At 38.3% G+C, this 27,501-nt stretch overlaps 2 protein-coding genes across 2 annotated transcripts; both read left to right on the top strand.

Annotated features, from left to right (window-relative positions):
* The first annotated feature begins 245 nt into the window (after positions 1–245).
* LOC113585877 (alkaline ceramidase 2-like) lies at positions 246–8,780 on the top strand. The gene is made up of 6 exons (XM_027023642.2): positions 246–552; positions 1,033–1,147; positions 2,420–2,561; positions 4,252–4,389; positions 7,561–7,698; positions 7,834–8,780. Exons 1-6 carry the CDS (start codon positions 436–438, stop codon positions 8,018–8,020), a joined length of 837 nt encoding a protein of 278 aa, XP_026879443.2. The 5' UTR covers positions 246–435; the 3' UTR covers positions 8,021–8,780.
* A 7,256-nt stretch (positions 8,781–16,036) lies between these two features.
* On the top strand, positions 16,037–25,663 carry LOC118241965 (somatostatin receptor type 2-like). Its single transcript, XM_035529563.1, has 2 exons — positions 16,037–16,450; positions 25,157–25,663. Exons 1-2 carry the CDS (start codon positions 16,037–16,039, stop codon positions 25,661–25,663), a joined length of 921 nt encoding a protein of 306 aa, XP_035385456.1.
* Positions 25,664–27,501: the final 1,838 nt, after the last annotated feature.

The following is a 27,501-nucleotide window of genomic DNA, read 5'->3' as shown; positions in this document are numbered from 1 at the left end:
TTGTTAGTCTATTTACATTGGCTGTCAGATTTTTAAAAACAATATATAAACAATATGTTATAATACTATTAATGCTATAAACAATTAGACAGTTTATTAACAGCCCATGGTCGCTGTAATGATTAATGTCCCATTGCTGTGGCAAATAAAATGTTTGACAGCATAGTTTTAATGGAGACACGCACAATCACATGACTATTAAAACGCCGTCGTTGTGGCGGGCGCTTCATTTGGATTCAGCGAGAACAAACCCGGTTAAATGGGGAGGCTGCGAGTGGTCTGTACAGTGAACCGTGTAAATACTGAGGCGCGTCATTTCATTTTTTTGTCATCGCGTTCAATCATTTTGTGCTCAGACTAATAATATGCACAGCTGCCAAACAGTCGTGCCGAGGAAAAGGAACTGCTGTAGCCAAGTTTAGGGAAAGTTGACCTATGAAAAGTATGAATAGTCTGAAATTCTGGGAGCAGCTCCGAGCTGGAAGCTCCGAGGTGGACTGGTGTGAGGGCAACTATCTAATCTCCCCGAACATAGCGGAGTTTTACAACACGGTCGGTCAATTTTGAATCAGTCTATTATTATTTAGAGCAAAAAACCCCCCAAAAAACAACAAACAAAAACAGTATGTGTGCTAGAAATTAGCAATATCTATCCATATGTGCAATATGATTTGTCGATCAATAGGCTGTGTGGTAAACAGTTATCGATCAAGAGCCTAATAATCGAATTTTCGCTCGCAGAGAGACTCGCTCTACGAGCCTGTAGCATCTGTGTTGGGGAATGACTGGATTACAAAGCCTTACTGTGAAGAGTCAAAGCAGCACGTGCGGACGCTTCTAGCCTAAGAGAGGCTGCACCTAGAATCGATTTTTTCCCCCCCCCATCTTTATAGAATCGTATTTAGCTCAACATTTAATATTCTAGTTAATATTCTTTTATTTTCATTTTATTCCAATTTTGCATCATTCCGTATATTTTATTATCCTAATTTGTTAATGACATCTTCTTTTATGTGATTTCTGTCATTTCAGATAAGCAATGTGTTGTTTTTCATTTTGCCACCTATACTGATGTGCTTATTCCGCCAATATGCAACACATTACAACCGTGGAATTTATCTAATATGGGCGCTGCTCGTTGTTGTCGGTAAGTGTTCGGGGCCAGATTGAATCGTTTCAGCACGATCAGTATTCATTTTCTCTTGCGTCTTTTCACACTTGCCTTTTAGTTCCATTTTTTTGTTATTATCATTTGTTCTTTTTAGTAAATGTTCTTTGAAAATAATAATTTTGCTTTGAACAGAAATCTTATGGCGCTGGCACGAATGTGTGTGAAGATAACATGGTAACTGTTGGAGACATTTTCCTTAGAGATACCGCAGCCCTCCACTTTCCTTGACAGTTAGCAAATTAGTGTCACTATACGTCTGCTTTGTCTGATAGTGTTGTGATGCTAGTGTATGACATAGCAAGCAACAGGAGGGTGAGGGGAAACACTTGACAAACAGTACACAATGCCTTGTGGCTAAAATTCAAGTATGTTTTTGTTCTTCTTACTGAGTCAGCATCAACAAAGGATGGTGATTTGTTACTTCAGGTCTGTACTCCGTTACTGGGAGATGAGAATCAAACAGGTTTAAGAAGTATGTAAACTGAGGCATTGCTTATTCAGTCTTAAGCTTGTTTAGCCAGGAATTAGGTTGGACTTCAAATGATGGCTCTTCTCAGTCCTGCTAATAATGAGGACGTACAAAATAGGCTTCACTTCCTGTGTCACCTAAGCTCCAAGTGGTCTAGGTCAGGTTGTTGCCAGTGTACCTCTGTAAGGAGGGCCTTTAGTACACTGGTGTTTATCTGCAAGACATTCTGAATTACCAAAAAATACTTGTTTGATTAAAAAAAGAAAAGAAAAGCAAGTGCCGTTGCTCATTATTTGACCAAAAACAATGCTAACCTTGTTACCTAGAAAAAAAAAATGTTTTGGAATTTTTTGTGCTATTTAACCCCTTGCAGTTATTCTTACTTATGGATGATAGATGTTATTCTGTTTCTAAATGCATTTCCCAAATAAATATCAAAAGATATATGGCTCATCCGATGTTGCTCTGTTAGACTGAAGTTCCTGATGAAATTCCTCCCAACATAATTAAGCCTCAAACATCCTGTCCGCCATCAGATAGGTTTCAGTCAACAAGGAAGCAGGAGCCAGCAGTTCACTCTTACGGCGGCATGTTTTGTATAGGAGTCTATTAATCATTGACAGCTATTTTTCCCTTAGGGAAATTCAACCGCTTCACTGCTATATGAGTAAAGCTCCTTATGTTTTAATGTAGACTATAATGCTCATGTTTAATGATAATTATATTGTAATTATAGTTAATTATAAGCCCAATATCAGTGTTGTTGCTTTGTGCTGTAGGCATTGGCTCAACCTATTTCCATGCCACGCTGAGCTTACTTGGACAGATGCTGGATGAACTGGCCATTCTCTGGGTGCTGACGTGTGCTATTGCAATGTGGTTTCCTAAGAGATACCTGCCTAGAATGTTCCAGAAAGACAGGTAAAAAAAAGTGTACTAAACACACTTAAGACTAACAATGTAATGTGCATTTAATGTGGGAGGAGTCCTACATTTCTTTTCTAATTTGAACAAAATCCTCTTTAGTCCATAGAAGCATTTATTTTATAAAATCATATGTAACTTAATAACATTATAACAATATAATAAGTAATATGTGATTTTCTAAAATAAATGGTTCTACAGACTAAAAAGAGTTTTGTTTAAATTAGAGAAGAAATGTATTACTCCTCCAAAATTATCGTCCCATATTATGGTTAATCATAATTATATATGGTAATGTGATGCAATTTCAAAAATGCAAAAATGTACATGATACATTTTTAGCAGTATTGACTAAGCTTAATATATTTAGACCTATATCCTAAATGATAATGAAAGACTGAACTGTTTTATTTGGAATTATATAACACACTGGTAACAGCTTAATATTAGGCTGTCAGTGTGTTTCAGGCAGGTGTACAGGTTTAGCTGGTATGTCAGAATCAGCCATCTCCTTCTAACTGTTGTCATCTGATAGCTTGAGTCTAAAGAAGTTTCCCATTACATGTACAGGGTTCATTCAGCCAGTTGCCAGCAGTTCTTCTGCTGAACTCTTGGTTGTGTAGCTTTTGGTCCACTCCTGAGTCCAAGAATACTAGACATGTCAGGCAGATAGCCAGTGCTTGGGCAAGCCATAGGACAATCCTCCCTTTCACATTCCTCCAAAGTTGCCCTTTGCGGCTGACCCAAGATCAGTGTATGGCTTCTGCCGTTAAGTTTTCCGGTAGGGGAACTATGCCTGGAACTGTACACACAGGTCATCAGGGCTGCTTTTAGGATAAAACTGTCCCACTGCAAATTCAGAAGAGACCGATTTGATTATTTTATGTCTATTTCTGAGATATGCTCAGAAGACTCTGACCTGTAGCCTAGTGGATATTTGACACCAATGTTGAACTCAAGTTCCAAGGCATCTGTGACTGTTAAATATGTGTTGCTTCTACATACAGGCAATTACATTTTGCAACAAGGTATTAACAAAGCTATGCATCTGCCAGAAATTGTTTGTTTGTAGACTTTGGATTAAATCATATTGAATTGTTTTTGTTTTTGACAGCTGTTTATAGTAATTCATGCTGTTTTGACCCAGTCTAGGTTGACCCGTAAAACAAAAAGTGGAGTAATGGATTGGTAAATGTGAAGAACTGTGAGTGCAGTAAACTGTAGTGAAATGACTAACAAATGTGAACATAGTCAGCAGACGAGACAATGAATGGGTATAGATTTACAGCATTAAGAAAACTTACAACTGAGTACATTTGAGGGTTAAGGCCCTTGTTCAGTGGCAATGGTGGGGCTTGAAACAGCAACATTCTAAATATTAGTCCAGTACCTTAACCATTGAGCTACCCCTGCCTCAGCAAGAAGGCCAGTTATGCTTTTGTGGCCAGGAGTAAGTTTGGCATTCACTAGAACTGAACCAGAAATCACCCAGTGACAGAACTAGCACTTAGATCACTGACCCATTCAGGGGCTGTATTGCATATTGTTTCAAACAGGGAGAACAAACCCATCAAAAACGTCAAGATGGCCAATGCTGGAAAATGGCAAAAGAATATAGATTGTTTCACAGTGTGTATTACTGTTAAATGTCACCATCCTAAATGTTGTCTCCTGGGTTGTGTAACAGGTCTCGGTTTAAGGTGGTGGTCGGTGCACTGTCCGGCACCACCACATGCTTGGCCTTTGTGAAGCCTGTGTTGAACTCCATCTCTCTGATGACCCTGGGTATCCCCTGCACAGCTCTGCTCTTCACTGAACTCCGGAGGTTAGAGAAACCCACCCTGGTACAGCACACTGGAATAGGACCCCAAATGACATGAAGTATGCTGATTCCAAAGCTACATGATAAATGATGATTCAAAGACGATACTGTTGGTTTAGATAACACACTCAATCATTATGAACTGGGGTTCATTTTTTATTCATTAATTTTATCTTCTAGCAGTGGTCTACCTCTTAGCTCCAGGCAGAGTAGCAATAAAGTAGTGATACTATACATCCGCATAAAATGATTTACCTCTTCTTAAACATCAGTGCACAAAAAGAATGTAAGACGATCTCTCAGTGAATTTCATACAGTCTTTATTTACCTGAGGTGCCCTACTTTTTCTAGGTTAGTGTTAGGGCTGTGTAGATCCCTGTGCACTGGGGTAGTGTTAGTGGTGGGCTGTACAGATCTCTGTGTGCGGAGGTAATGTTAGTGGTGGAATGTACAGATCCCTGTGTGCTGGGGTAGTGTTAATGGTGGGCTGTACAGATCCCTGTGTCCTGGGGTAGTGTTAGTGGTGGGCTGTACAGATCCCTGTGTCCTGGGGTAGTGTTAGTGGTGGGCTGTACAGATCCCTGTGTCCTGGGGTAGTGTTAGTGGTGGGCTGTACAGATCCCTGTGCGCTGAGGTAGTGTTAGTGGTGATCCCGCTGCGATGGATGTGCTTCATCTCCTCAGAGCCGTCAAATCGATAAGCTTTGCAATTAAAAGCTGACCTTATCAGACCTTATGGCTCCACTCCCTTCTGCAACTATTGACGTGTGCATTTTTGTGTGTGCATTTTGCCATGGTGATTGTATATTTCTTTGTGTGTAATTAGTGATAAATGCTAATCCCTTTACCTTTAACTGTCAGCATGTGTCTGCCCATTAACACTTGACTATTTTTGTCTGTCTTTGCAGTGTGAAATATTTACCCATTATATCTCACAGCAGGCAGTGTTTTTCTATACAGCAGTGTCTACCTGTAAATAGTAATTAAACTACTTTTGTCTTACACAGATTGATCTATTTGTGAACCTTGTTCTAGATTAGTTTTAGATTTTTTAGATATATTATTCTCCAACTATGAGGTAGATAAACTGCAACTAATCAACAAAGAATGACCTAGCCACAACATATATTTTTAAACTATTCTATCAGATGTTTTCTTTTCGTTATGGTTTAACAAAAGATGTTCTGCTACTGTTCCAACTCAAATTCCTTAACAGTCAACATGCTGCTCCGCCCCTCCAAACTCCCCTATTCAATATTCATCAAGCTGCTCCGCCCCCTCCTCACTCTGCTCCTTAACAGTCAACATGCTGCTCCGCCCCTCCAAACTCCCCTATTCAATATTCATCAAGCTGCTCCGCCCCCTCCTCACTCTGCTCCTTAACAGTCAACATGCTGCTCTGCCCCGCCACACTCCCCTATTCAATATTCATCAAGCTGCTCCGCCCCCTCCTCACTCTGCTCCTTAACAGTCAACATGCTGCTCCGCCCCGCCACACTCCCCTATTCAATATTCATCAAGCTGCTCCGCCCCCTCCTCACTCTGCTCCTTAACAGTCAACATGCTGCTCCGCCCCGCCACACTCCCCTATTCAATATTCATCAAGCTGCTCCGCCCCCTCCTCACTCTGCTCCTTAACAGTCAACATGCTGCTCCGCCCCGCCACACTCCCCTATTCAATATTCATCAAGCTGCTCCGCCCCCTCCTCACTCTGCTCCTTAACAGTCAACATGCTGCTCTGCCCCGCCACACTCACCTATTCAATATTCATCAAGCTGCCCCGCCGCCTCCTCACTCTGCTCCTTAACAGTCAACATGCTGCTCCGCCCCGCCACACTCCCCTATTCAATATTCATCAAGCTGCCCCGCCGCCTCCTCACTCTACTCCTTAACAGTCAACATGCTGCTCCGCCCCTCCACACTTCCCGCAATATTCATCAAGCTGCTCCGCCCCCTTCACACTGCCCTATTCAATATTCATCAAGCACCTCCGCCCCCTCCTCACTCTACTCCTTAACAGTCAGCAGGATCGACTGACTCATGCTACTATTGTTTGGTTTGTTTTGGATTTTCAACTGTTGCTGCTGCTGTTGTAGATATTGCTATTGTTACTTTGTTTTCATTATTCTGGAGGGTGTGTTAGAGTTACTGTATTCGTATATTGCCTTTTTAATGATTTTTTTTAATGTAAGTTAAATTAGCTAATTATAACCTGAAAAATGGTTACATATAAATTAGTTGATGCAAAATCACCCTCACGTTCTTTTATGGTAGAATTCAAACAATTTTCCTGTGATCCAAAGCCTATGCATAATGATAACGCAACTGATTTTGCAGTTGTGTATCGCATTGTGTATTTTGCCACCAAGTGGGCAAACTGTGCACTGCAGCAAATCAAGACAGTAAAGTGGTTAACATTGATTGCGCTTCATGCCAACCCCCCCCCACCCCCCTCAGTTTATTATGTATTTTAGCACGCTGAATCTAAATATGTATTCAGAATGTCTTTATCACCCACATTTTTTAAGTTAAAAGCTTTTTAAAGTTTTTTTTTTTAGGTACCCAAGAAAGTGGATCTATGCCTCTATGTTGGCAGACTATTGCTGGACACTGTAGAGGGATATTCCTGAGGCCAAATATAGGCAAAAATCATACATTTCACATTTTAGAAGTATCCTTATTCATATTTTAAATGTAATTATAGCATTATTTATGAATGAGTAATATATAACTAAAGTAAAATGTAATTGCACTGTCACTTAAAAAACACATGATAGAAATATTCTAAAAACAGATTGAAATTCAGTGTAAAAAGTACTTTAAGGTTTCATCTATTTTAGTTTGCAAAACAATTTAAAAAAATTATTTATATAGCACTTTCTAGCAACAGATGTTGTCACAAAGCAGCTTTACAAATATCTTAGTGGAAGCCCCCCAGTGAGCAAGCCAAGAGCAACAGTAGCAAGGAAAACCTCCCTAGAGCATGAGGAAGAAACCTTGAGAGGAACCAAGACTCAAAGGAGGGGGGGCATCCAGTGTAATTAATGTATCATCCCTGGTAATAGCAATAATCAAACCCCCCCCCAAACCAAACCTTTGTTGTATATTTTCTCTTTAATCACATATATTTAACAAATGCTAAAATGTGTGTGTATATGTGTTTTCTATGTCCAGGTGTGAGAACCCACGTGTATGTAAACTTGGTGTAATTTCTGCTGTCTGGTGGGTTCTTGCTCTTCTGTGCTGGGTCAGTGACCGGCTCTTCTGTGACATGTGGTCCACTGTCAACTTCCCGTACCTCCACTCTGCTTGGTGAGTGTTTTTGTTCAGTGTGTGCAGAAAAACCTTCTACATGACATTTTTCAAGATTGTAAGTCATTTGATCCAACACTCTCCTCCCTTCTCCCTGTCTGTAATGTCTGTGATGTTTTTTCCCCTCCTTTTCAGGCACATACTCATCTGTCTGGCCTCTTACCTGGGCTGCGTGTGTTTCGCCTATTTTGATGCAGCCACAGAAGCTCCAGAGAGAGGACCTGTCATCCTTTTCTGGCCCAGCGAACGGTGGGCCTTCATCGGGGTCCCCTATGTCACGCTGCTCCACAGCCGGCGGAAGCCCTGTGTCAAGGTGACATAGAGGGTCAGAACATGGCACCAATATGGCACGTTTTTTGATAATGTCAACAGAATATAAACTGGCATCAAGATGCTGATATAACATAGCATGATGATATAAAGTCACACCTTGAAGTCAGGAGGATATGTACAGGATAAGGATAAAATAAAGATGACATTAGGTGACATAAGAAGGCTATTTGCTAAGCACAAAGTGACATAAGAAGGTTATTACTTAAGCACAAGCAGGCAGACTCTACCTCAGACAGACTCCTTCTTAGTAGCAGAGGCTTGGCCGACACACAACCTTCTCCTCAACAGCAGCATTTTGAGACATGCATTAAATGCATAATTATTGTAAAAGCCCAACCATATTTTTCAACTATCAGTTTTACACAACATAACACAATAACACAATATAAATGTTTTTTATTTTCAAGCACTGATGAAATAATCAGTTCAGTCTAGCTCCACTTCACTTCTCTTATAGCAATCCTAATTTTATTTTAATTTGTGATGTACTGTATGGTGATATTCAAAGAGAAACACTTATCCCTAATAAATTAGTTCACAAATTATTGCTATTAAATGAGGCTTATTGGGTTTTAGCTGATGCAAAGCCAGTTCATGTCAGAGTTTACTGGATGATGATTTCTTAAGAACCACTGTTACACTGCATGTGCTACTAACTATAATGCTATACAAGGCCTGTATTATTATCTTAATATATAGATTTGTTAACCCTACAGAAAGCATTTTTAATAAAAGTGTTTTTATTATATGAAAACCAAGTCATTTTCTGATAGTTAGTAACTGATTTTTGAAAGGCTGAATGTACAATGAATTTCAGTCCTGTTGTATAGTTTAAATAGCCATAAATGAAATGATTCATATTTTATACAGTTTAAACACAGAGAGCCAAAAATATTACCACATTATTTAATGCAATGCAAAGGTATAACAGGTCAATGCAAATTATGCAGAAGCAACACAACAATGTAGTGTATACACATCATAAAACCACACCCAAACACTTGATTGCGATGTACTGATTCTCTGATTATGTGGATACATTTACGGAATTTAGCAGATGCTCTTATCCAGAGTGACTTACAAAATTGATACAGAGTAGGAATAATATTCATCTCAGACACCATCTCAGACATTTTGCAGTCATGCTGATTGAATTATGGACTGATCATTTAAACCTGTGCTGATGCATAACATTGATCCCATCTGAATCATTTTGGGCATGTGGGTTGAAATTCTTGTGGAAGAAGCAGTCTTGTGAAGAAGCTGTCTTGGACAATGTAAAAGTCTTTGAGATGTGTAACTGAATAAGACAGGTGAACTATATTTACACTTACCATATTTTCAGTTAATTTAAAAATAAAGACTTTTCATTTGCCTTTTGTTTTCTCATTCTGGAAGTGTCTTGAGTTTCAGCTTGTTTGGCTGAAATGGTCAGGGCAATATTTAGGCCTATTAAAGGGACTATTGTTTCATAATGATTTTCTTCGTGTGCAAGATGTATGTAAGATTAGGTTGGGTTCCTTGAAATGGGCCTAACGTAAATTACATGCCACAAAGCAGAGAAAAATTCCCTCAACCCGTCATCCGCTTTTTTTTAGATGTTGACAGAACAATCTGTTTTGGGAATTTGTGTTTGTTTCCGTTTTAAGTAGGCTCATAATTTTAAGACATAAGTTAAAAGGGTATTCAAGCTTGCTGTAGTCCAATGCTTGGGTCGACAAGAAACGGTCCGCCATGGTGACGTGACTGCCAGCCTTTCCGAATCTGGCACGCGCAGTCTTCCACCACCGTCACAATGCTGGTGACGCGTGTATTGTTCCCACATTCTAGCTGCACGGTCTCGCGCGAGGATTTACGCGGGGAGCAGATGTGGCACGAGGCTGGGTCCGCCTCGGCTCCTGCGTGGTGGCATTTGCCGAAGCACACGTTGTTCTTCAGCACCAGCGTCTCACAGTTTTCATGGGAAACTCTCTGTGGGAATGCAAGTCATATCGACTGAACGTAAACTGGAAAACTGTAGGTCAGGAGCCTAGTTATATGTGCGAAAGGCGTGCGAAAACGAAAGAAAGAAAAAGCCGCCTGCAAGGTAAAAACTCTGGAGCAGTGTACAATTACAGACTAAAGCCAACAGTTGCAGTCGCTGTTTTACTACCTATCATAGTTAGCTACACTGTTTAACAAATGAATCCAATCCACAGGACAAGGGTTAATTTAAGGTGCATTTGCTTGTAGCCTATAAATCTTGTTTAAATAAAAATAGTTTTAACCTACCTGTGTAAATGAGAGGGTGCGGCATTTTTCTTGATGCACCTCGTTGTTCCTGATTGACATAATTGTTTGGAATTCTGACTTTCTTCGAAACATGAAGTGATTCCACAGTAGTTTGGCATCTCTAGACGCAGGCTGGTAAGTTGGCTTCACTGGAAGGGTAGATGTCTTACTGTTAGTACCAAAAGATATTTTTCTGTCAGAGAAAACCTAAGACGAGTGTTTGCGGTCACCGTTTTCCGGCGCAGGCATTAGCTGATAGGTGCTGTTACGGCCCTCCGTCCTGGTTTCGTGCGCTGTACGTCTGCTTTGAAACTCTTTAAATTCCCTAATAAGACGATCTGCAAAAGCGAGCCCAAATCTTTCAATTATTATTAACCAGATTAAAAGAAAAATAACTCTGAATATACACATCGCGAAGAGAACAAAGGAACGTGCAACTCCAGCACAGCTTGTGAAGTACAGATCAAATGAAACCCCTACCAACTGTTGGCTAGCTTTATGAGCGTTTGGTGTCAAAACGGAACAGACACCTTTAACTTTTAAATTAGTGTTAAACACAGATTATCAGGCGCCTTTCATGTTTTGTTTTAATTTGCCTGTACGAACAATAACCGATGCATAAGAAGTATAACGAAAGCGACCCGCTGCATAGAAAATCAAAATGTATCATAAACTAAAACTTTAAGATCAATTGAATTAAAATATATGTTTATATTGTTTATAATTGTTTTCTTTTTTATTTTAGAATGTGTACGCCTGTTATATTTTTGCTTATTTAAAATTCATTTGGCAAGGTCCATCTGAATGATCTTTGTTAGACAAGGCATTTAAGGTAAGTCAAGTTTATAGTAAATTTTATACACAAGTCAATTCTAAGTGCTTGACAAATAAAACGAAAGTATAAAAACAACTGATTTAAATAGAAAACGTAAAGTTAATAAAAATACAAGTTTTACTGAAATGCATATCTATTAAATATAGAGGGATAAAATTATTAAAATCTAGTAAAAGCAAAGATAATGATTAAAGATAGAATTAGCGATCTTATTAAGCAGATACACTGTCAGTTAAGCAATTGACAAAATATTAGTGGGTTGTAGTGACTTCTGTAACATACTAGGACCTTTACAACTGCAGTTTTCAATGTACCATAGGAAGAGAGCCCAACATGAATGATACCTTTATTATCTGTAGTAGGCTATATCTGTTGCTATTAAAAACATTATAAAAACGGTTAACCTCTAATCTACATCTATCACTAATAATGTTAAAAATTTTATCTGTAGGCCTAATATCTGGGCTAACTTGACAAATGAATAAATGAATATACATTTAAGTGCATTACCATGTGTGAAAGAGATGAAAGAAAGTCAGACAAATTGTGCTGTCTGAAGTCTTTGAGAGGCTCTCAGGAAAACGAGCCAAACTGTCACGTGCGATCAGGGAAGCAAAGCGTGGACACGCACAGAGGAACCATGGACACTTCAAAGACACTGGTGACACACGTTGCATGTGGGAGGGCATTCAGGCCATTACTAACTACAGGAAAACATCACCTTCCTGTGACAGTGATGCCATCCTCCCAGATGCACTGAATGACTTCTATGCACGGTTTGAAGCACAGAACAACGTTGCAGCAGAAAAGTCCATCCCTCCGCAAAATGACCAGGTGCTGTGCCTGACGGCGGCTGATGTGAGGCATACTCTGCATGGAGTTAACCCACGGAAAGCTGCTGGACCAGACAACATCCCAGGTCGTATGCTCAGAGAATGTGCTGACCAGCTTGCAGATGTCCTGACAGACATCTTCAATATCTCTCTGAGCTGCGCTGTGGTCCCAACATGCTTCAAGACCACCACCATTGTCCCCGTGCCTAAGAAGCCCACGGTGTTATGTCTCAGCGACTGCTGTCCCATCACACTCACATCCATCATCATAAAGTGCTTCGAGAGACTCGTCATGAGACGCATCAAGACCCAGCTTCCCCCTTCTCTGCACCCTGCAGTTCGCGTACCGCTCCAACCACTCTACACATGATGCCATCTCTACCACACTTCATCTGGCACTCACACATCTGGATAAAAAGGGCACCTACATAAGAATGCTGTTCATACACTTCAGTTCAGCATTCAACACCATTGTTCCTCAGCATCCAGCATCCATCTTACTGGGCTTAAACACCTCCCTCTGCAACTGGATCCTGGATTTCTTGACTGGTAGACCTCAGTCAGTCCTGATTGGGAGCAACACTTCCAACACCACCACACTGAGTACTGGTGCTCCCCAGGGCAGCGTACTCAGCCCTCTGCTGTTCACACTGCTGACTCATGACTGTGCAGCGATGCAGAGTTCGAATCACATCATCAAGTTTGCTGATGACACGACAGTGGTGGTGGGTCTCATCAACAAAGACAATGAGTCAGCATACAGGGAGGAGGTGCAAGAACTGGTGAGCTGGTGTAAGGTCAACATCCTGTAACCGTCACTCTGTCTCACGGAACGCTCCTCCCCCCACGAGTCACGTGGCACGGCCCGCCTCCAGCAAGGGATTCACAGTTGTTATTGTAATGACGCCCACCTACGATAGCACACACCTGTGCTGGGTTGAATGTTACATGTTTGTATTATTTACGTTACTAACAGGGGCGGGGATTGTATTTTCAGTACATGGGTGCAAGCGAAAAACAAACGAAAATTGAAATAAAAATGTCTAAAACTAATGTATAACATTTCTTAAAGCCTAAACCGATATGTTATATGTTCTGTGTAGTTGGCCATGGGTATACACCACCCACTGAAGCTTCACTCCAAAGGGTAACGTTTTTAACACGCTGAATTAACCAGAGGCGAACCAAACACGTTCCCATTCACCATTGCAAACAGTACCGAGGAATTGCGGCTGCTTGAGAAATCTATCCACTAATCGAGAACATTACAATATTAAATTTTATCTGTTGCTGTGTCCAAACGTTTGTCACACTGGGCCCTGGTTCTGAGTTCTGAATTCTGCGGTCTTGTTATTTTTGGATCAGAGTTGGCTCAGTAATTGGTTTAGTCTAAATGTACAAAGGAATGTCGCTATCTGCGTAGCAGGAAAGGCTTTTACAGGCTGCCGATATGCAGCAGAAGTCAGGTATTAAACCCAACATTTTTTTTTCAGCTACAAACAATTTGTACTACGCTGAACAACCAAAGTTTTCCTAAGTAACCAAAAGGAAAACGTATTCAATGTTTACCTGATATGCATAAACTGCAGAATGGATTTACATAATTCGCAAATTTGCAAATTTCTAGATTTGCATAACCGCAGGCCCATGTTTCATCAAAAATAAAAATAAACCTTCTGTTATAAGAAGGTACAGCCATTCAAAATACAAAACTTTATTCACTAAAATAAAAACACAAATAAAACAGATGCCATGGTTTAAATTCCAATAGGTCATATCACAATACTCTATAATAAAAATTATAAAATATTTTAATACTATTCTACTATTTCAGCAGTATTTAAAATAGTTTTTGGAGCGCCTTCCGTTGTCTACTCATTTTAAGAGAAAGGGTTGTCTGGAGTCATTTGTTTGCAGCTGAACAGGGAAGCCTGAGCTTTATGAAGTGTTTTGATAATATATGAAATTATATTTAATCTTGGCATCAAATGAAGGGAGGAAAAATCTTTTTCATAAATGTTCATATTTTAATATAAAAATACAAAAACCCCTCCTAACTAATTTGCTTAATTTAGGTCTGCCAGTTTAACACTATAGGTTCAGACCCATGAGAAAGGTGATGGATCGTCTGTGATTATTTTGTTTTGAGGAAGGTGACAGATTATTGTGTTATTTTTGAGTTGTTTTCTTTTTCAAACTTGCTTGGTTTGTGAGTCTCATGTCAAAGCAAATAGAAACAAGGCGTCATTACTATCCACCACTGGATATTAACAACATCCTTTTGCCTGCTAAGCCAAGAGACTGTGGTAGAATAAACCTGTATTATTTTCTTCCATTTAAAAGTTTCTTCTTGTGGGACTTCTATGTTTGATTTGTTCCTTTGTCCTCAAAGACTCATTTGCACCTCCATAAATAAAGGTTTTTTGTTTGTTTATACATGTTGTATTGCATTAATCCATGCATTCACTTTTTTACATGGATTTACATGGATATGTCACCATATTTATACTTTTTTCCTTTGTGCAATTATTACCAACTCATTAGTATATTTGATAACAGTGTGATTAACTGTTTAACTGGACTAGTGTCTAGTTGATGGCAGTAGAGAGTATACATTTGATTGAAGTAATGTAAACAGAGATAAGTACAAAACACCATGCTTCTGTGGTGGCTGAACATTTGCCTAGTCTTTTCCATGATGATCACAGTTTAGATGACAATATCAACAAGGCTTTCCAAATGCAAATGACCAGGCTGTGACAGCATTGAAGAATGTTGATTCTAAAAATCTTCTTATCCGCTGTCAGATGTGCATCACTGGATGACCCACACTACTACATCGCATCAGCGAAGCTCTCTTCCAGACGGCGACTGTAGCAAGGCAAGGTAACTCTGACAGGCTATGTTAGATATTACAGTCAAAAGCTTTTGTTGATGATGTTTGACAGGCTTTTATGGTATCATCTCTCAAGTTAAGACAAATAAGAGGTCTGGCCATGTAAGGCTTCTGTTTCACAGTGAAACTTGTATCAAGTTCCTATGATTCTGCTAAATAGCCAGGAAGTTTTCTTTGTTGGTTTTTAGAGTTTTCTGATATGTTATATATTTGACTACACAGATGACCTAACTTGTATTACCAAGATTTAGGCAAAGCTTCAAATCCTACGTAGTTTAACAGCGTGGTTGTTTCCTCCTTGGCCTGCTACAGTAACATAACATTTTCCTTTCTTAACCTGATGTATTTATAAGTGAATCAGGATAATACATTAAACGAAAATTAATTGGATTGTGGAAATCCAAAAATCAGAAAAATCTGAAGATTTCTAAGAAGTGTGGAAAGGTCATTGAATTTGATTGAAAATTACTGAAGAAAACAAATCTAGTTTTAAAAATGATGATACTGATGAACAGAGCACAATATGACCACCAATATCACCTTAACTAACAAGATATAAAAAAAACGTCTTTGGAGCTGGGATTCTTCAATGATGTGCATGAAATCATACTGTTTAGATAAAAGAAGAGAGATTGCATTTAATGCAGGAAAAATCACTTAATATGTTTCAGGCATCCAATTTGTAATTTAATTTCAAGCAGGATATTTATATACCCATAGACCACTTGAACACAACACTTATTGTATGTTAAGTGTGCATAGGAGGTTTATTAATATCTTTCACTTCCTCCCAAAGAATCACATAACCAGGCAGATAGCATAGAGCCATAATGCAAATCATTTCCAAATAGATTCCCCCCTTTTCCTTGGGGAAAAACAAAGACTGAAATTATATAGAATTTAGAAGAGATGTGATTGTGGAATTCCGGTAGATGACCTGTATGCCTCAAGAAAACAAACACTTGCTATATGTATCTTAAAAAAAACCCACCACAATCCTTATCTCTGGTGCTTCACACATCTTTAACAGATATTTAAAAAAGTTTAGTTATTTGAATACAGTGTGTTCTCTCACACAAGGTTCAGAAACCTTCTTGCGTGTTATTTACAGAGTTCTGCATGTTGGTTTACCTCAAAACAGAAGTGAACTCTTCATCTTGAAGGTCCACCATGGATATTGCAAGTTTTAGTTCACATGACAACAGCAGCGACTTCCGCTGGTTCGACTGCAGGACTCCTGCCTTCTTCGTATATATCACATGTGAAGTCAGCAACAGTGTCCTGGGCTTGTTCTCCAACCTCTGGGTTTTGGTGCTAATTCTCCAGGACTGGAGACTGCTGGCAGCCCAGGAGATCTTTGCCCTCAACCTGGCTATGATCGAGATCATTCACTGTTTGTTGTCACAGATGCTGGTCCTCAACTACCTCGTGTTAAAAATAGCATTTATCAACAATTACAGCTGGTTTCTCTATATTTTCAACTTCGTCGGGCGGTCTTTATTCCAGTGTGGAATGAGTGTGGAGCGCTACATGGCTGTGGTTCACCCCGCGGTGTTTTTTAAATACCGACGACTGGGATACAGGGTAACATTTGTGATCACTGTTTGGCTCTTTACTATTTTCATGTCCATATACATTTTCTTAAAGATAGAGTTCTACAAACTCTGCGCCGTTTTCACAGTCATTTTAGTGATCGATACATTCTGCACGGTGTCAATTATCAAAGTGCTCAGGCAGCCTGCTCCAGGGACAGGAAGGAGGAAGACTAATGAAGGCAGTCTGATGAAAAAGCGAGCGTCACAATCTGTGTTAATCATTCAGGTCTCGGTGATGTTTAATTACCTTCCTGTTTTGATTGCTGCAGTCATAGCCAATTTAATTCCCTCTGGTATTTTCCTGTGTGTGTACAGGCCACTGAGCTTCTCCTTCTGTGTGATGGGTAGCTTTGTACAGCCTTTCCTTTTCCTTCACCGGACAGGGAAACTTCGATGGACAGCCTCTGAATAGTCCACATGGAAATATGCTTGCAGGACTCAAACAGGAATTAAATCAAATGCAGGTCCAATAACTTTCTGTGTTTAACAATATGCCTTTGGCTTTGAGAATTTCGCATTCATGCTGAGCTAAATTCCATAGTGACAGTTTAAGTGAATTCCTCTGCACAGAACCCTTCTAATCAAATCATTATGAATTAAAAACAAACAAACAAACAAACAAACAAACACAAAAAACCCAGCCAACCAATCAAACAAAACATCCTAACTAAAATGAATTATTATTCATCATAATGTATCAGTGACGCTTTTCTGTACATAACACAACAGTTACTGTATTTATGAACTTATTAATTCATTTCCATGCACATGTATGGATTCATCAGGTCCCAGTTTTATTTATAACAGTTCAACATTTTGATCTTTACTCCACATCCTTGTTTTTCATGCTTTGAAAGCTGTACATGAAAGGGTCTGAAAATAATATTGCAGATGCATATTTGCATGTGTTTAAATCCTATTTGGTTAGTTGTGTGTATTTTAAAATCACATTGTTATGTTTGCTGCATTCCCTTTTTTTGGGTACTTGGTTATTTAGTTTCTCTTTTGTGTATTTTAGTGCCTTCTGAAAATATATGTGTATATTGTTAAACTACAATATTTTTCACTTCATGTACTTCATTTAATTCCATCAATTCAGTTTCAGTAGTCTGAGCTGTAGTTAAGACTCTTCACCATCTTTCAGCATTTATCCAATTGTGTATTTGTCTTTGTGTGTAACAATAAAAGTCACAAACTGTTGCTGTGTGTATTATGTTTTCAGTTCTTATTCTTTTAGACCCAAAGCAAACCAGTGGATAATGCTTACAATGCAGTGGCATTTTCTTTATATGTATCAGCAGATATGGAAATATTTGGAAAATACGAGAAAAAGGAAAGTATTTTTTTTAGTCTCACTCTTACAGTGTGCAAAGGAATGGGAATGAGGTGTCTCATTAAATGAATGAATTAATTTAAAAACATACATGTATGCAAATATTTGTTTGATATATATTTTATTGTTTACATGTGAATACTACTTAATGAAACTTGTGGTACTTAAAAAAAAATGTTTTTATTTAATTTATTTTTCACTCATACCTACCTTTAGTACCATACCTATAGTAATGAAATACTTCTAGTTAAAGTGCATTTCTGTAAAATCCAGATGTCTGCTTTATAAATATAAATGTTAAAAGCTTATTACACAATACATTTAGTTAAAATGTACTTACAAATGCTAATTACTCTTATTATATCTTATTTAATTCTGCGGTTCACAACACATGGTCATCTGAATTAAATCCAGACTCAGTCTAAGCAGATTTTCAAACTGTTGTCTTCATCACCAAAACAGGAACATATCAAAGCTTTTATTGTGTGATTTACCCTCTCAGTTTAGTTTATTTATTTTTTAAAGTTTTTCTTTATTTTATAAGGGACCATGTGCAAAATAGATTGATTTCAAAAGAGAAAAGATGCTTTGCATCTGAGTTAGCTAATAAGCTAATTTCCTTTTGCAGACCCAGGGCAGGTAAACATTTTTCAAAAACAAAATATAATAAAAACTATTATATCAAGTAAATATATAACCAACTCATACCCATATTGGTCTTCAGATAAACATCAAAAGAACTTAGTATCAGGTTTCAAATAAAATCAAATTGCTTTTATTGTCAAATAAATACATGGTGTGCATATGAGAGGAACATTTAAATACGAGGTCCATACTGCAGTGTAGTTAACACACAGAGCACAATATACAAAATATACAAGGAATAAAAAAAGATGTGTAAAATACAATAGACTCCACAGTAGACTCTCGAAAATAGATGTACGAGAGACACTAAACAATATACATTGTACAATATGCTCAATAAAAAAGACATAGTTCATTCTGTTATAGATGATGTGAAAGTGGGCACTGTGCAATAGACAGTGTATATACAAGTGTATTTGTGTGAGTGATTTAATTGTAAAAGCTGATTTCTTTCTGTAAAGCATCTGTTAAAATATTTAATACTGCAGTGCAAACAATATTTTAAAACCCTTTCAGGTTTTCCACATATTGGAATTGTATCTTTAAAATATTTTCTAATGCATCATAAAATTTTTCCATCTCATCAGACTATATGTTATATATATATAAATACTCCACAATGACAACATAAATTGGTTTTTGGAATGTTTTGCGCATTCCTCAAAAATAAAAAAAACTGAAATTTCCATTTGCATAAGTATTCAGACCATTCACTCATGACAATAATCCATGTATTTAAATTATTTAAATGATTTAAATTATCTAAAATCACCCACTCAACTGAATGTGCTGTGTTATTCTAGCAGGACACTGTTTTTTACTTATGTTTTCCCTTACATACCGCACTTACATTTTACATTTACATTTTTTGACATTTTTTGGAGATGCTCTCATCCAGAGTGACTTACAAAAGTGCTCATCTACTTATAGAATGTATCCTAACCAGTACAGTAGGTTAGAGTCCAAGATCCCATAGAACTGCTGAAATACAGGAACCAGTGCAGATATCTAGAAGTGCAAAATAAGATCTATATCAGAAAATGATAAGTGCAATAACAAACAATACCAAATTATAAGTGCTGAATTTAATCTACAGTAGCTCTGTAGCACGTGCCCGTTCTCTCTAGGAAGGTGTGCAGCACAAAGGGAATTTTCCTATTTGTTTCATAAATCATGACATCTTTAATGAGATGCATGTGTTTTTAATCTTCCAGCAGACTGTGGTGTTTGCAGAGCTCTGCATTCCCCAGTCTCTTATATAGTGCTTTGTTTGTGCAGTGTTTATTGTGAATGATCCAGTCATTTTTTTTCAACTGCTTATCTCAAATATTACTAATACCTTTTATGAGGACACATTTGTTTTGATCACAAAACCCTTTTCAAATGTAGTTGCTAGCCTAAAGACTAGTTCATTAGGCTTCATGAGTAATAATTTGTGTGTAATTATATGTGTAATAATTTCATGAAGTCATTACATATTTGAGATTTGATTGAAACCTGCTACAAATATAAGAAAAGATATGCTTATGTATGTAATTTCTTATAGAATGTATGTTGACTATAGTCACCATTGTATTACCAAACCTCTATAATACTGCCATCCACGTCATTCAAGCAGGGGGACTGGACAGGCCTGTGGTCTTCACCCTGAGTCTGGCGATGGCTGAAGTTCTCCTTGCTCTCTACGGCTCTGTTCAACATGTGTCACGTGACCATGATGAAGCTTTGACTGGTACAAGCTTTAGCCTTTCTCATGGGCTTCTGCATGACTTGTCACTTCTACTTTCCGTTTTGCGTGTGTTTGGAGCGCAACCCGGCTGAGGTTCACCCTGTGGCATGAAGTACAATTCTATGACCGATCAGTTAGTCAGATCGCTCGTGGTATACCTATATTCGCTAAACGATGGCATTTTGTTCATCAAGTCATTTTTAAATGCACCTTACATTGTTTCAGCAGTCACGTTATTTTGTGCATATATTTTTCCATATTTGTTTTTCTCAATTCTGAGAGTTCTGACAAGGCCAAAACCAGGCTCTTCCTCTGAGAAGAGAGCTGCCAAGCAGAAGGCTTTGAAAGTCGTTTTTTGCAATCTGCCGATATTTTTAATCCAGACAGTATCAGTAGCTGCAGTGATGCTTTCTGAAAAAGCACTGCCTCCTAATGTTTTTAGTATCATATTCAGCACATGTGTAGATCACAATAGTGCTGCTGGGTTGCTACAACCAGCCCCCTTTTGTATACAAGACAATGGAGGTACAAAATATGCAGGAGGTGATAAACCATCACTGAAAGGTACATTTAACCACACATTTTAACAATAATGCTTCACCAACATTAAAAACAAGAAAACAGGCAAACAAGCAAACAAACAAAGATGTATTCTCCCAGGGTTCTATGATGTCACTCTTTCCATATATCACAGCTGGTGTGCAGGTGTGAGGGAGAGTTTTCAAACCGCGTCAAACAAATGGTTCAATGTTTGTGTATTTAGGTACAGGCATAGTTATTCCATCTTTTACCAAAGTGAACCCTTTCCCAATGACTCACAGCTTGTTTGTATTATATAACTAATTGTTGGTGTAGTCAAAATCCATCACTGAAAGAGTTTCCATTTACTTTGTCACTATGCCACTGTGCTTTGCAAGATTGTTATAATGTTATGAATGTGAATGATTGTCTCTCTGACAGGGCACCACAGTTGTGCATAAAATCCTTCTCATAAATGCACCACTTTTTGCTAGCAGAGCTTTTTTACAGTCTACTATTTTAGATGTAACATCTCATATTTCAGTGCTCAACTATATTTAATCAGCTATATTTTGAAAATGTCCTTTGAATGGTTAATTAATTCAGTTAATTAAGTTCAATCATAACACTGTAGTGAAGTGCATTTCTATTGTATTAGGACGCTGCTTTTTCTAGAGAAAATGATTAATAGTAACTGATTGACAGGTGGCTATTTTGTTCTGCCAGCAATGCTCTTTTTATAATGCAGACCACTGGGAATCTAAGAACATACTCAGCCTGAAAAACTCCCTCAAAGCATATTTCAAACCATCCATTGACCTGTGGGATAATATTACACCGGGTAAGCAGACAGCGCCTTGACAGTGTGGTGTGTCCTGGTTCTTAAAAGGCTTACACACTACCTCAGAACTCTATGGATTTCATCTTCAGTACACAGGAATTGTTCACAGGCCAGTTAAATCTGCTCACAGGCCTTTAAACATACTACTGGTACAAACAGACTTTTAATGGAGTTGGTTTGATTTTATATTTGGTGTGTATCTTTGGTGACCCCCTAGTCACCTGCTGTATATGTTATAACTTGAGCTAAGAAACCGAGTCATAAGAAAAGTGGAAAACTTATTTAAAAAAAAGTTTGTTATGCACCAAGGATTGTTGCTGGTGTCTGTCTGTGACTGCAGTCCCCTCAGTAAATTCAGATTTATGCATGTATGTGACTTTATCAGTTAAGTTAACAGAAATGTACAATAATTTTGATTAAGTACAACATAGAATAACAAAAGAAATGGACAACAAAGGTTTTGGGAATCGGTATTTAGGATGATTTTCACTGGGACTGTACCCCATGGTACACTCAGTAAAACTGAAATTGTTTGTCTTGCATTGCTTTAAGGAATTTAAGTCAATGATAAGGAATTGGCTTTTTTATTTTATTTAATTTAAAGGCAAAGTAAGGCATATGCTGGAAAACACAGCATATGTTTGGCATAGCTCACTTACAAATGCTCAAGAGAACAGAATAGAACAACTTCCTCTCCTGGGCCAGAGGTACATAACATGCCGTATACTCTAGCTGTTGACTCTTGTTGAGAAATGTATACAGTTGTGCTTGGATATTGCCAAGTATCTGTGTATCATCTGTTAGTCAGGCTGTCACAGGGCACCAACTAAGAGACTCAAGCAAACAGGACACCTCAAGATGTGAAATAGAAAGATAAAAAATCGTGAATACCCTATATGTGTGGACTGTTGAATGAAAATGGAATATAGACAGCAAAATAGACTTTTGGGATTTTTTAGTTTGCAAAATAGATTGCTTTTAAAGTGTATAATAATGTGGTTCTGTGTTTCTTATCCTATTTTACAGCTTTTTAATTCAAATCTTTATAAAAAGTCCTGCAATGATATTGGATTTTAAATAAATAGAATATCCAAGCAGGATGTGTGCACAGAAGAATCTTCAGAACACAGTTAACACCTACAGTGTTGAATCAGCAGTAATACAGACTGGCAATGTTGAGTATTTTCTTCAAAAGATTAGTTTAACTGCATTGTTGCAACTCTTCTGTTTTAATTTGTAAATATCACACTTTCTGCATCTATAATTAAGCTAGAAAGATAGTCCACATCACCACCTCATTATGTTTTAAGGACCTGGAAATAAATGGTTATTCATGACCTCATGTCTTCTCTCATAGACTACTGCAATTCTCTCTAGCTGGAAACACTTCAGTTGAGCTTCCCTCTACCTGGAAACACCTCAGTCAAGCCTGTCACATATGAAGTTGCTTCAAAATGCAGCTGTGAGTCTTCTTACAGGCACCAAGAAAAGGGAGAGCTTTTTAGTGGCATCCTTGCACTGGCTACAAGTTGGCTACCCTGCAATCTACTCATCAAATTATTCTAGTTCTTCAATGTCATATGTTGAGGTTCAAAGGTCAGCGAGCTTTGTCTGTGGTGCTCGAGAACTTAGGAACAGTGTCCTGTTCTTCGTCAAACTATCCCCCACAACAAACAGGTGTAAATCCAATCTAAGAACAAAGTTTATTTCCGCAGGCATTTGAGTACCTTTAAAGATCATGCTTTCCGTCAGATGGTCTGCCTCGGTTCTTTCTGTCTCATTGTCAGTTGCATTGTGTCTTCTGTTGTTCCTTATTTTAATTATTTTATTCTCCTAGTTGATTAATTTTAGTTTACTTTAGATTATTCTATTTTATTGTACAGCATTAGGTCTTTATCTTATTTTAGATTATTCTATTTTATTGTACAGTTTTATACCTTTATCTTCTTTTAGATTATTCTAGTTTATTGTATATGACATATCTTTAGGTCTTTGTTAGCATTTGCTTTTAGTAATCCATTTTATTTGTTTAAATCCACATCTAATATAATTGATCAAATTGTGCAGGGGTTACCACCTTCTGTATTTAAATGTGGTATACAAATAAAGTTGTTGTTGTTGTTGTCTTCACCAAAAAGGCTTATATAATGCTCCAGATTTGCATAAACGACCACATTCTATAGAGCGATTGCCATGACTGTAAAAGATAACGCAGGTGGTGTCGCCAGTAGAGAGGTGAATGAACTCAGAAATAGGCACCAGCCTCAAATGCACAGCTGAACATGCAGAAGAGAGGATGTATTAAACGGGAGAGGAGTCATTTTTCTTTAGGTTTGTGTCTGGCAAGTAAAGTCTTTTCAAGATGACTTGATTGGTTATAAAATGAGAAACATCTGATACTGTAATAATCTGTAGATGGGTCCATAAGACCCTAACAGTGGCTGTTTTTGTCTTTCTGCTTTTATGCACTTGGCACTTCAGTTTATAACCTTTGGATTTGGTGTTGTGTAGTATTATTTTGTTGTTGTATAGTATTATATTGGTGTTATGTAGTATTATTTTTGATTTATGTAGTATTATTTTAGTGTTATATGGTTTTATTTACTTTTGTCAGCATTTTTGCTTTTCTGTAGGAAGGTTATTTTGGCATTTTTTGCGGGTTTTATCTATGCATGGTATACGGGTCCTTTTGTCTTTCCAGTACTGAGGAGGAAGCTCCAGTGGACAAACCCACACAGAGTACAGATTTAATATGTGCAATAGATGTTTTTCTGTTCTATTCCACATGGTAAAGTATGTTTGACAGAGCTAAGTAAGACTATTTTAGTTTTTGTTGTTCTCAAGAATACATGCTTGCATACAATACAAAGTAAAAAATAGCTTTAAAAGAACAGTCTGGGTATAAGAGCTAACATACACCATAGTGACTAAAGAATCTAGGATATTTATACACTGATTAAACATAGTCTTGAAAGGACAATGTTTTATATTTTCTCTGCTGATATCACTTTCTCATCATCTGTAACAGAAGAAGCATAGGGAAGGCTAAACTTCTCTGGAGGGACACACTCTGCTTAATTAGAGAGAAGCATTCTGTAGCAGGTGAGGCTATTTTATCTTTTTTTTTAATTTCATGAAAGGAAATTTCAGCGAACAAGCAGACCTGTAAATGTATCACATGTCATATTGAACAATAGTTGACGTTCATTCATTCTCATTAAAAGTGTTATAAACTGCTCACATCATTTAATGAAACTGTTTACTTATGATATACCCCTCAGCAATGTGTCCACTGCAGGCCAGAATGACAGAGAACATCACATCCTTCAACACTACCAGCAGCCTGTGTTCAACATGCCCGTGGAGTTTCTGGGTCATACTGATGCTTGTGCTGGGGACATTAAACTGGATGCTGACACTACCCACTGGGTTATGGGCTGTATGGCTGCTGACATATGGCTCTTGCACCTCCCTGGAGAACAAATTATTTACACTGAATCTTTACTGCACAGACCAGGCCAGTGTATTCATAAGCCTCTTCACATGTTTTCATTGTTTAGCGTTACCTTCAAACAATGTTTGGAACAATGTTCTTTTCTTCATATGCAAGCTTAATCTCTACACTCAGCCACTGTTCCAGTGCTGCATATGCTTCGATCACTACCTGGCAGTGGTGCGACCCGTTGTCTTACTGAAGCTCCACCCTCAAAGATATAAGCAGGCTTGCTTGCTCCTGCTGTGGCTGGTATCCCTGGCCTGTCGGATTGCAGAGTTCTTCCTGAACAGCTCTTTCCCACTCGTGGCAGTCCTGCTTACCGTTGTGTGCTTGCAGTTGTTCTGTAACATCTCTGTCCTCAGCGTGCTGAAACGTCCCAGGCCAGGAGACAGCCAGGGAGGCAAGGATATTGAGAGGGAACAGGGCAGCAGTATAAAGAAAAGAGCATTTGTTATCATCTCCCTGCTTCAAGCCAAACTGCTGCTGAATTACATGCCTTTGTTTGTAGTTTCTTCTATCAAACAACTGATCCCTGACCCAGTACTCAAGAGAAACCTGCTGATCGCAGTCACAAACATGTGCTTCCTGGGCACCTTCGTTCAGCCCATGCTATACCTACGCAGGATGGGGAGGCTTTAGCTACTTCACCAATTCCCTCTAAAGCAATGAATATTTCAAAGCCAATGTGTAGAACTGGGTCCCACTTTTTGTCTGTAACACCTACATTCAACCTCAGGAAAATAGGCAATCGATGCAATGTAGTTAATATGCATGTAGCCTAAGTGTTGTTACATTTTTGTTTGTTATGTAGCTATAGATGTTCTTACTAACCCATATTTGGGTGATGGTAAATACATGGTTACAGTTCTCAGTTTGTTCTCAACATTGTAAATGTCAGACTGTGTAGAGGGGCACAGTGTTAGTATTTAACTGCCCTTTTAAAAAGGGTTAACATACTAATATTTGTGTTAATTCAGTATATTAGCAATTAACGCAATATATTAGTACTTAATAAAGTAGGCTATTCCTGTTAAATTCTGTGTCACTGATTGTGTTTAATGGAAAGTGAGTCCAAAATAAATGTTCTTTCTACATTTACAGCATTTAGCTGATGCTTTTATCCAAAGTGACTTGCAATTATGACTGAATAAAACGTGAGCAACTGAGGATTAAGGGTCTTGCTCAGGGGTCCAATAGCGGCAGATTTGTAGTGGTGGGGCTTGAATCAGCAAATCTCTAATTAGTAGTAAAGTATGTTGACCACTGAGCCATCACTTCTCCTTCTTTAGTCCATGTAGCAAAACTCATATTGAATTTACAGATGGATTAAATTCAGGAAACATACAATATGCAAATGGGGGGGGGGGGGGGGTACACTTACACTGTAAGCTCTTAAATCCCTGGAACCATCTGTAAACACAGACAAGAAACGTTTGCAAAAGTTTGTAACAGCAGCAGAAGCAGCACTTCTCCTCCACAACAGGTTTGCAAAACAGTTGGGAATCCATCAGAGGCCAGATATGAACATTAGCTTGGCAAAAAGAGGAAGGAAGCTCACTGATGACGCACACATGCAATTATGCACTTGAAGTAGACATGACACCCATGACTTGTTAGTAAGCATATGCATTATTTAGAATTTAAACATCAGTACATGAGTTACTATATATGAAATAAAAGTTACTTTCTCAGTAGCTACTGTATATGCTGTTTCCCCATGGTCACTATGTGTTTCTGTACTGGTTATCTTTAAAGCTAAAGCTGGTTGTGAATCTCTGTTTGTTATAACATACACTGAGGGTTATAAGAGTGCTATATATATCACTCAGCTGTTATCACCTTCACATTTGGCTATTCCATTCAGGGCTTCCACCACCTCCACATGTCTGGAACGCCATCTGTTGTTCGATGCGCTGATACCTGATCCAACATACCGCACACATTGTGTTAAGAATGGCAGCAAACCTTAGGTTATGACTAAGCTAAGTGACATCAGTATTTTGGAGATGGATTAAAATAAAACAAGGATGATATTCAAAAAGGTGGTTAATTTTCCAAGTCAGGTTTGTCATGCAGCTGAACTCAGGGTTTCTGCAGGAGTTTTGTTAGCAGTGTTTTAGCCAGTTTTGCATTTCTGTGTTGTTAGTCTTACAAAATGGTAAGTGAGGGGGAAATAAACTCAATAACTTGAACACTCTATATTTAACAACTGTGTGGTGTTTCTTACCTGGTGTAAGTCAAGACATGACATGAGAATCATTATTATGATTGACCTTGTTCTAGATGGGAGGAGGAGTGGACGTGCCCCTCTGTGTGTCCGGTAGAGCCAAGGGCACGCCTCCAGTGCCTGCCCTTCCAATGGGCAATATGTCTAAGTGCCTTTATGTTTGTCTACAGGTGCATCTATTTGTTGTTGTGCGCACCCATGCCTTTTGTTTGTTTACAGGCACATCTACTCGTTGTGCGCACCCACGGTG

Source organism: Electrophorus electricus, chromosome 9 (genome assembly GCF_013358815.1).
Source record: "Electrophorus electricus isolate fEleEle1 chromosome 9, fEleEle1.pri, whole genome shotgun sequence".
In the NCBI taxonomy this organism is placed as follows: domain Eukaryota; kingdom Metazoa; phylum Chordata; class Actinopteri; order Gymnotiformes; family Gymnotidae; genus Electrophorus; species Electrophorus electricus.
The sequence above is the reverse complement of the archived record's forward strand: the minus strand, read 5'-3'. Positions and strand labels throughout refer to the sequence as shown.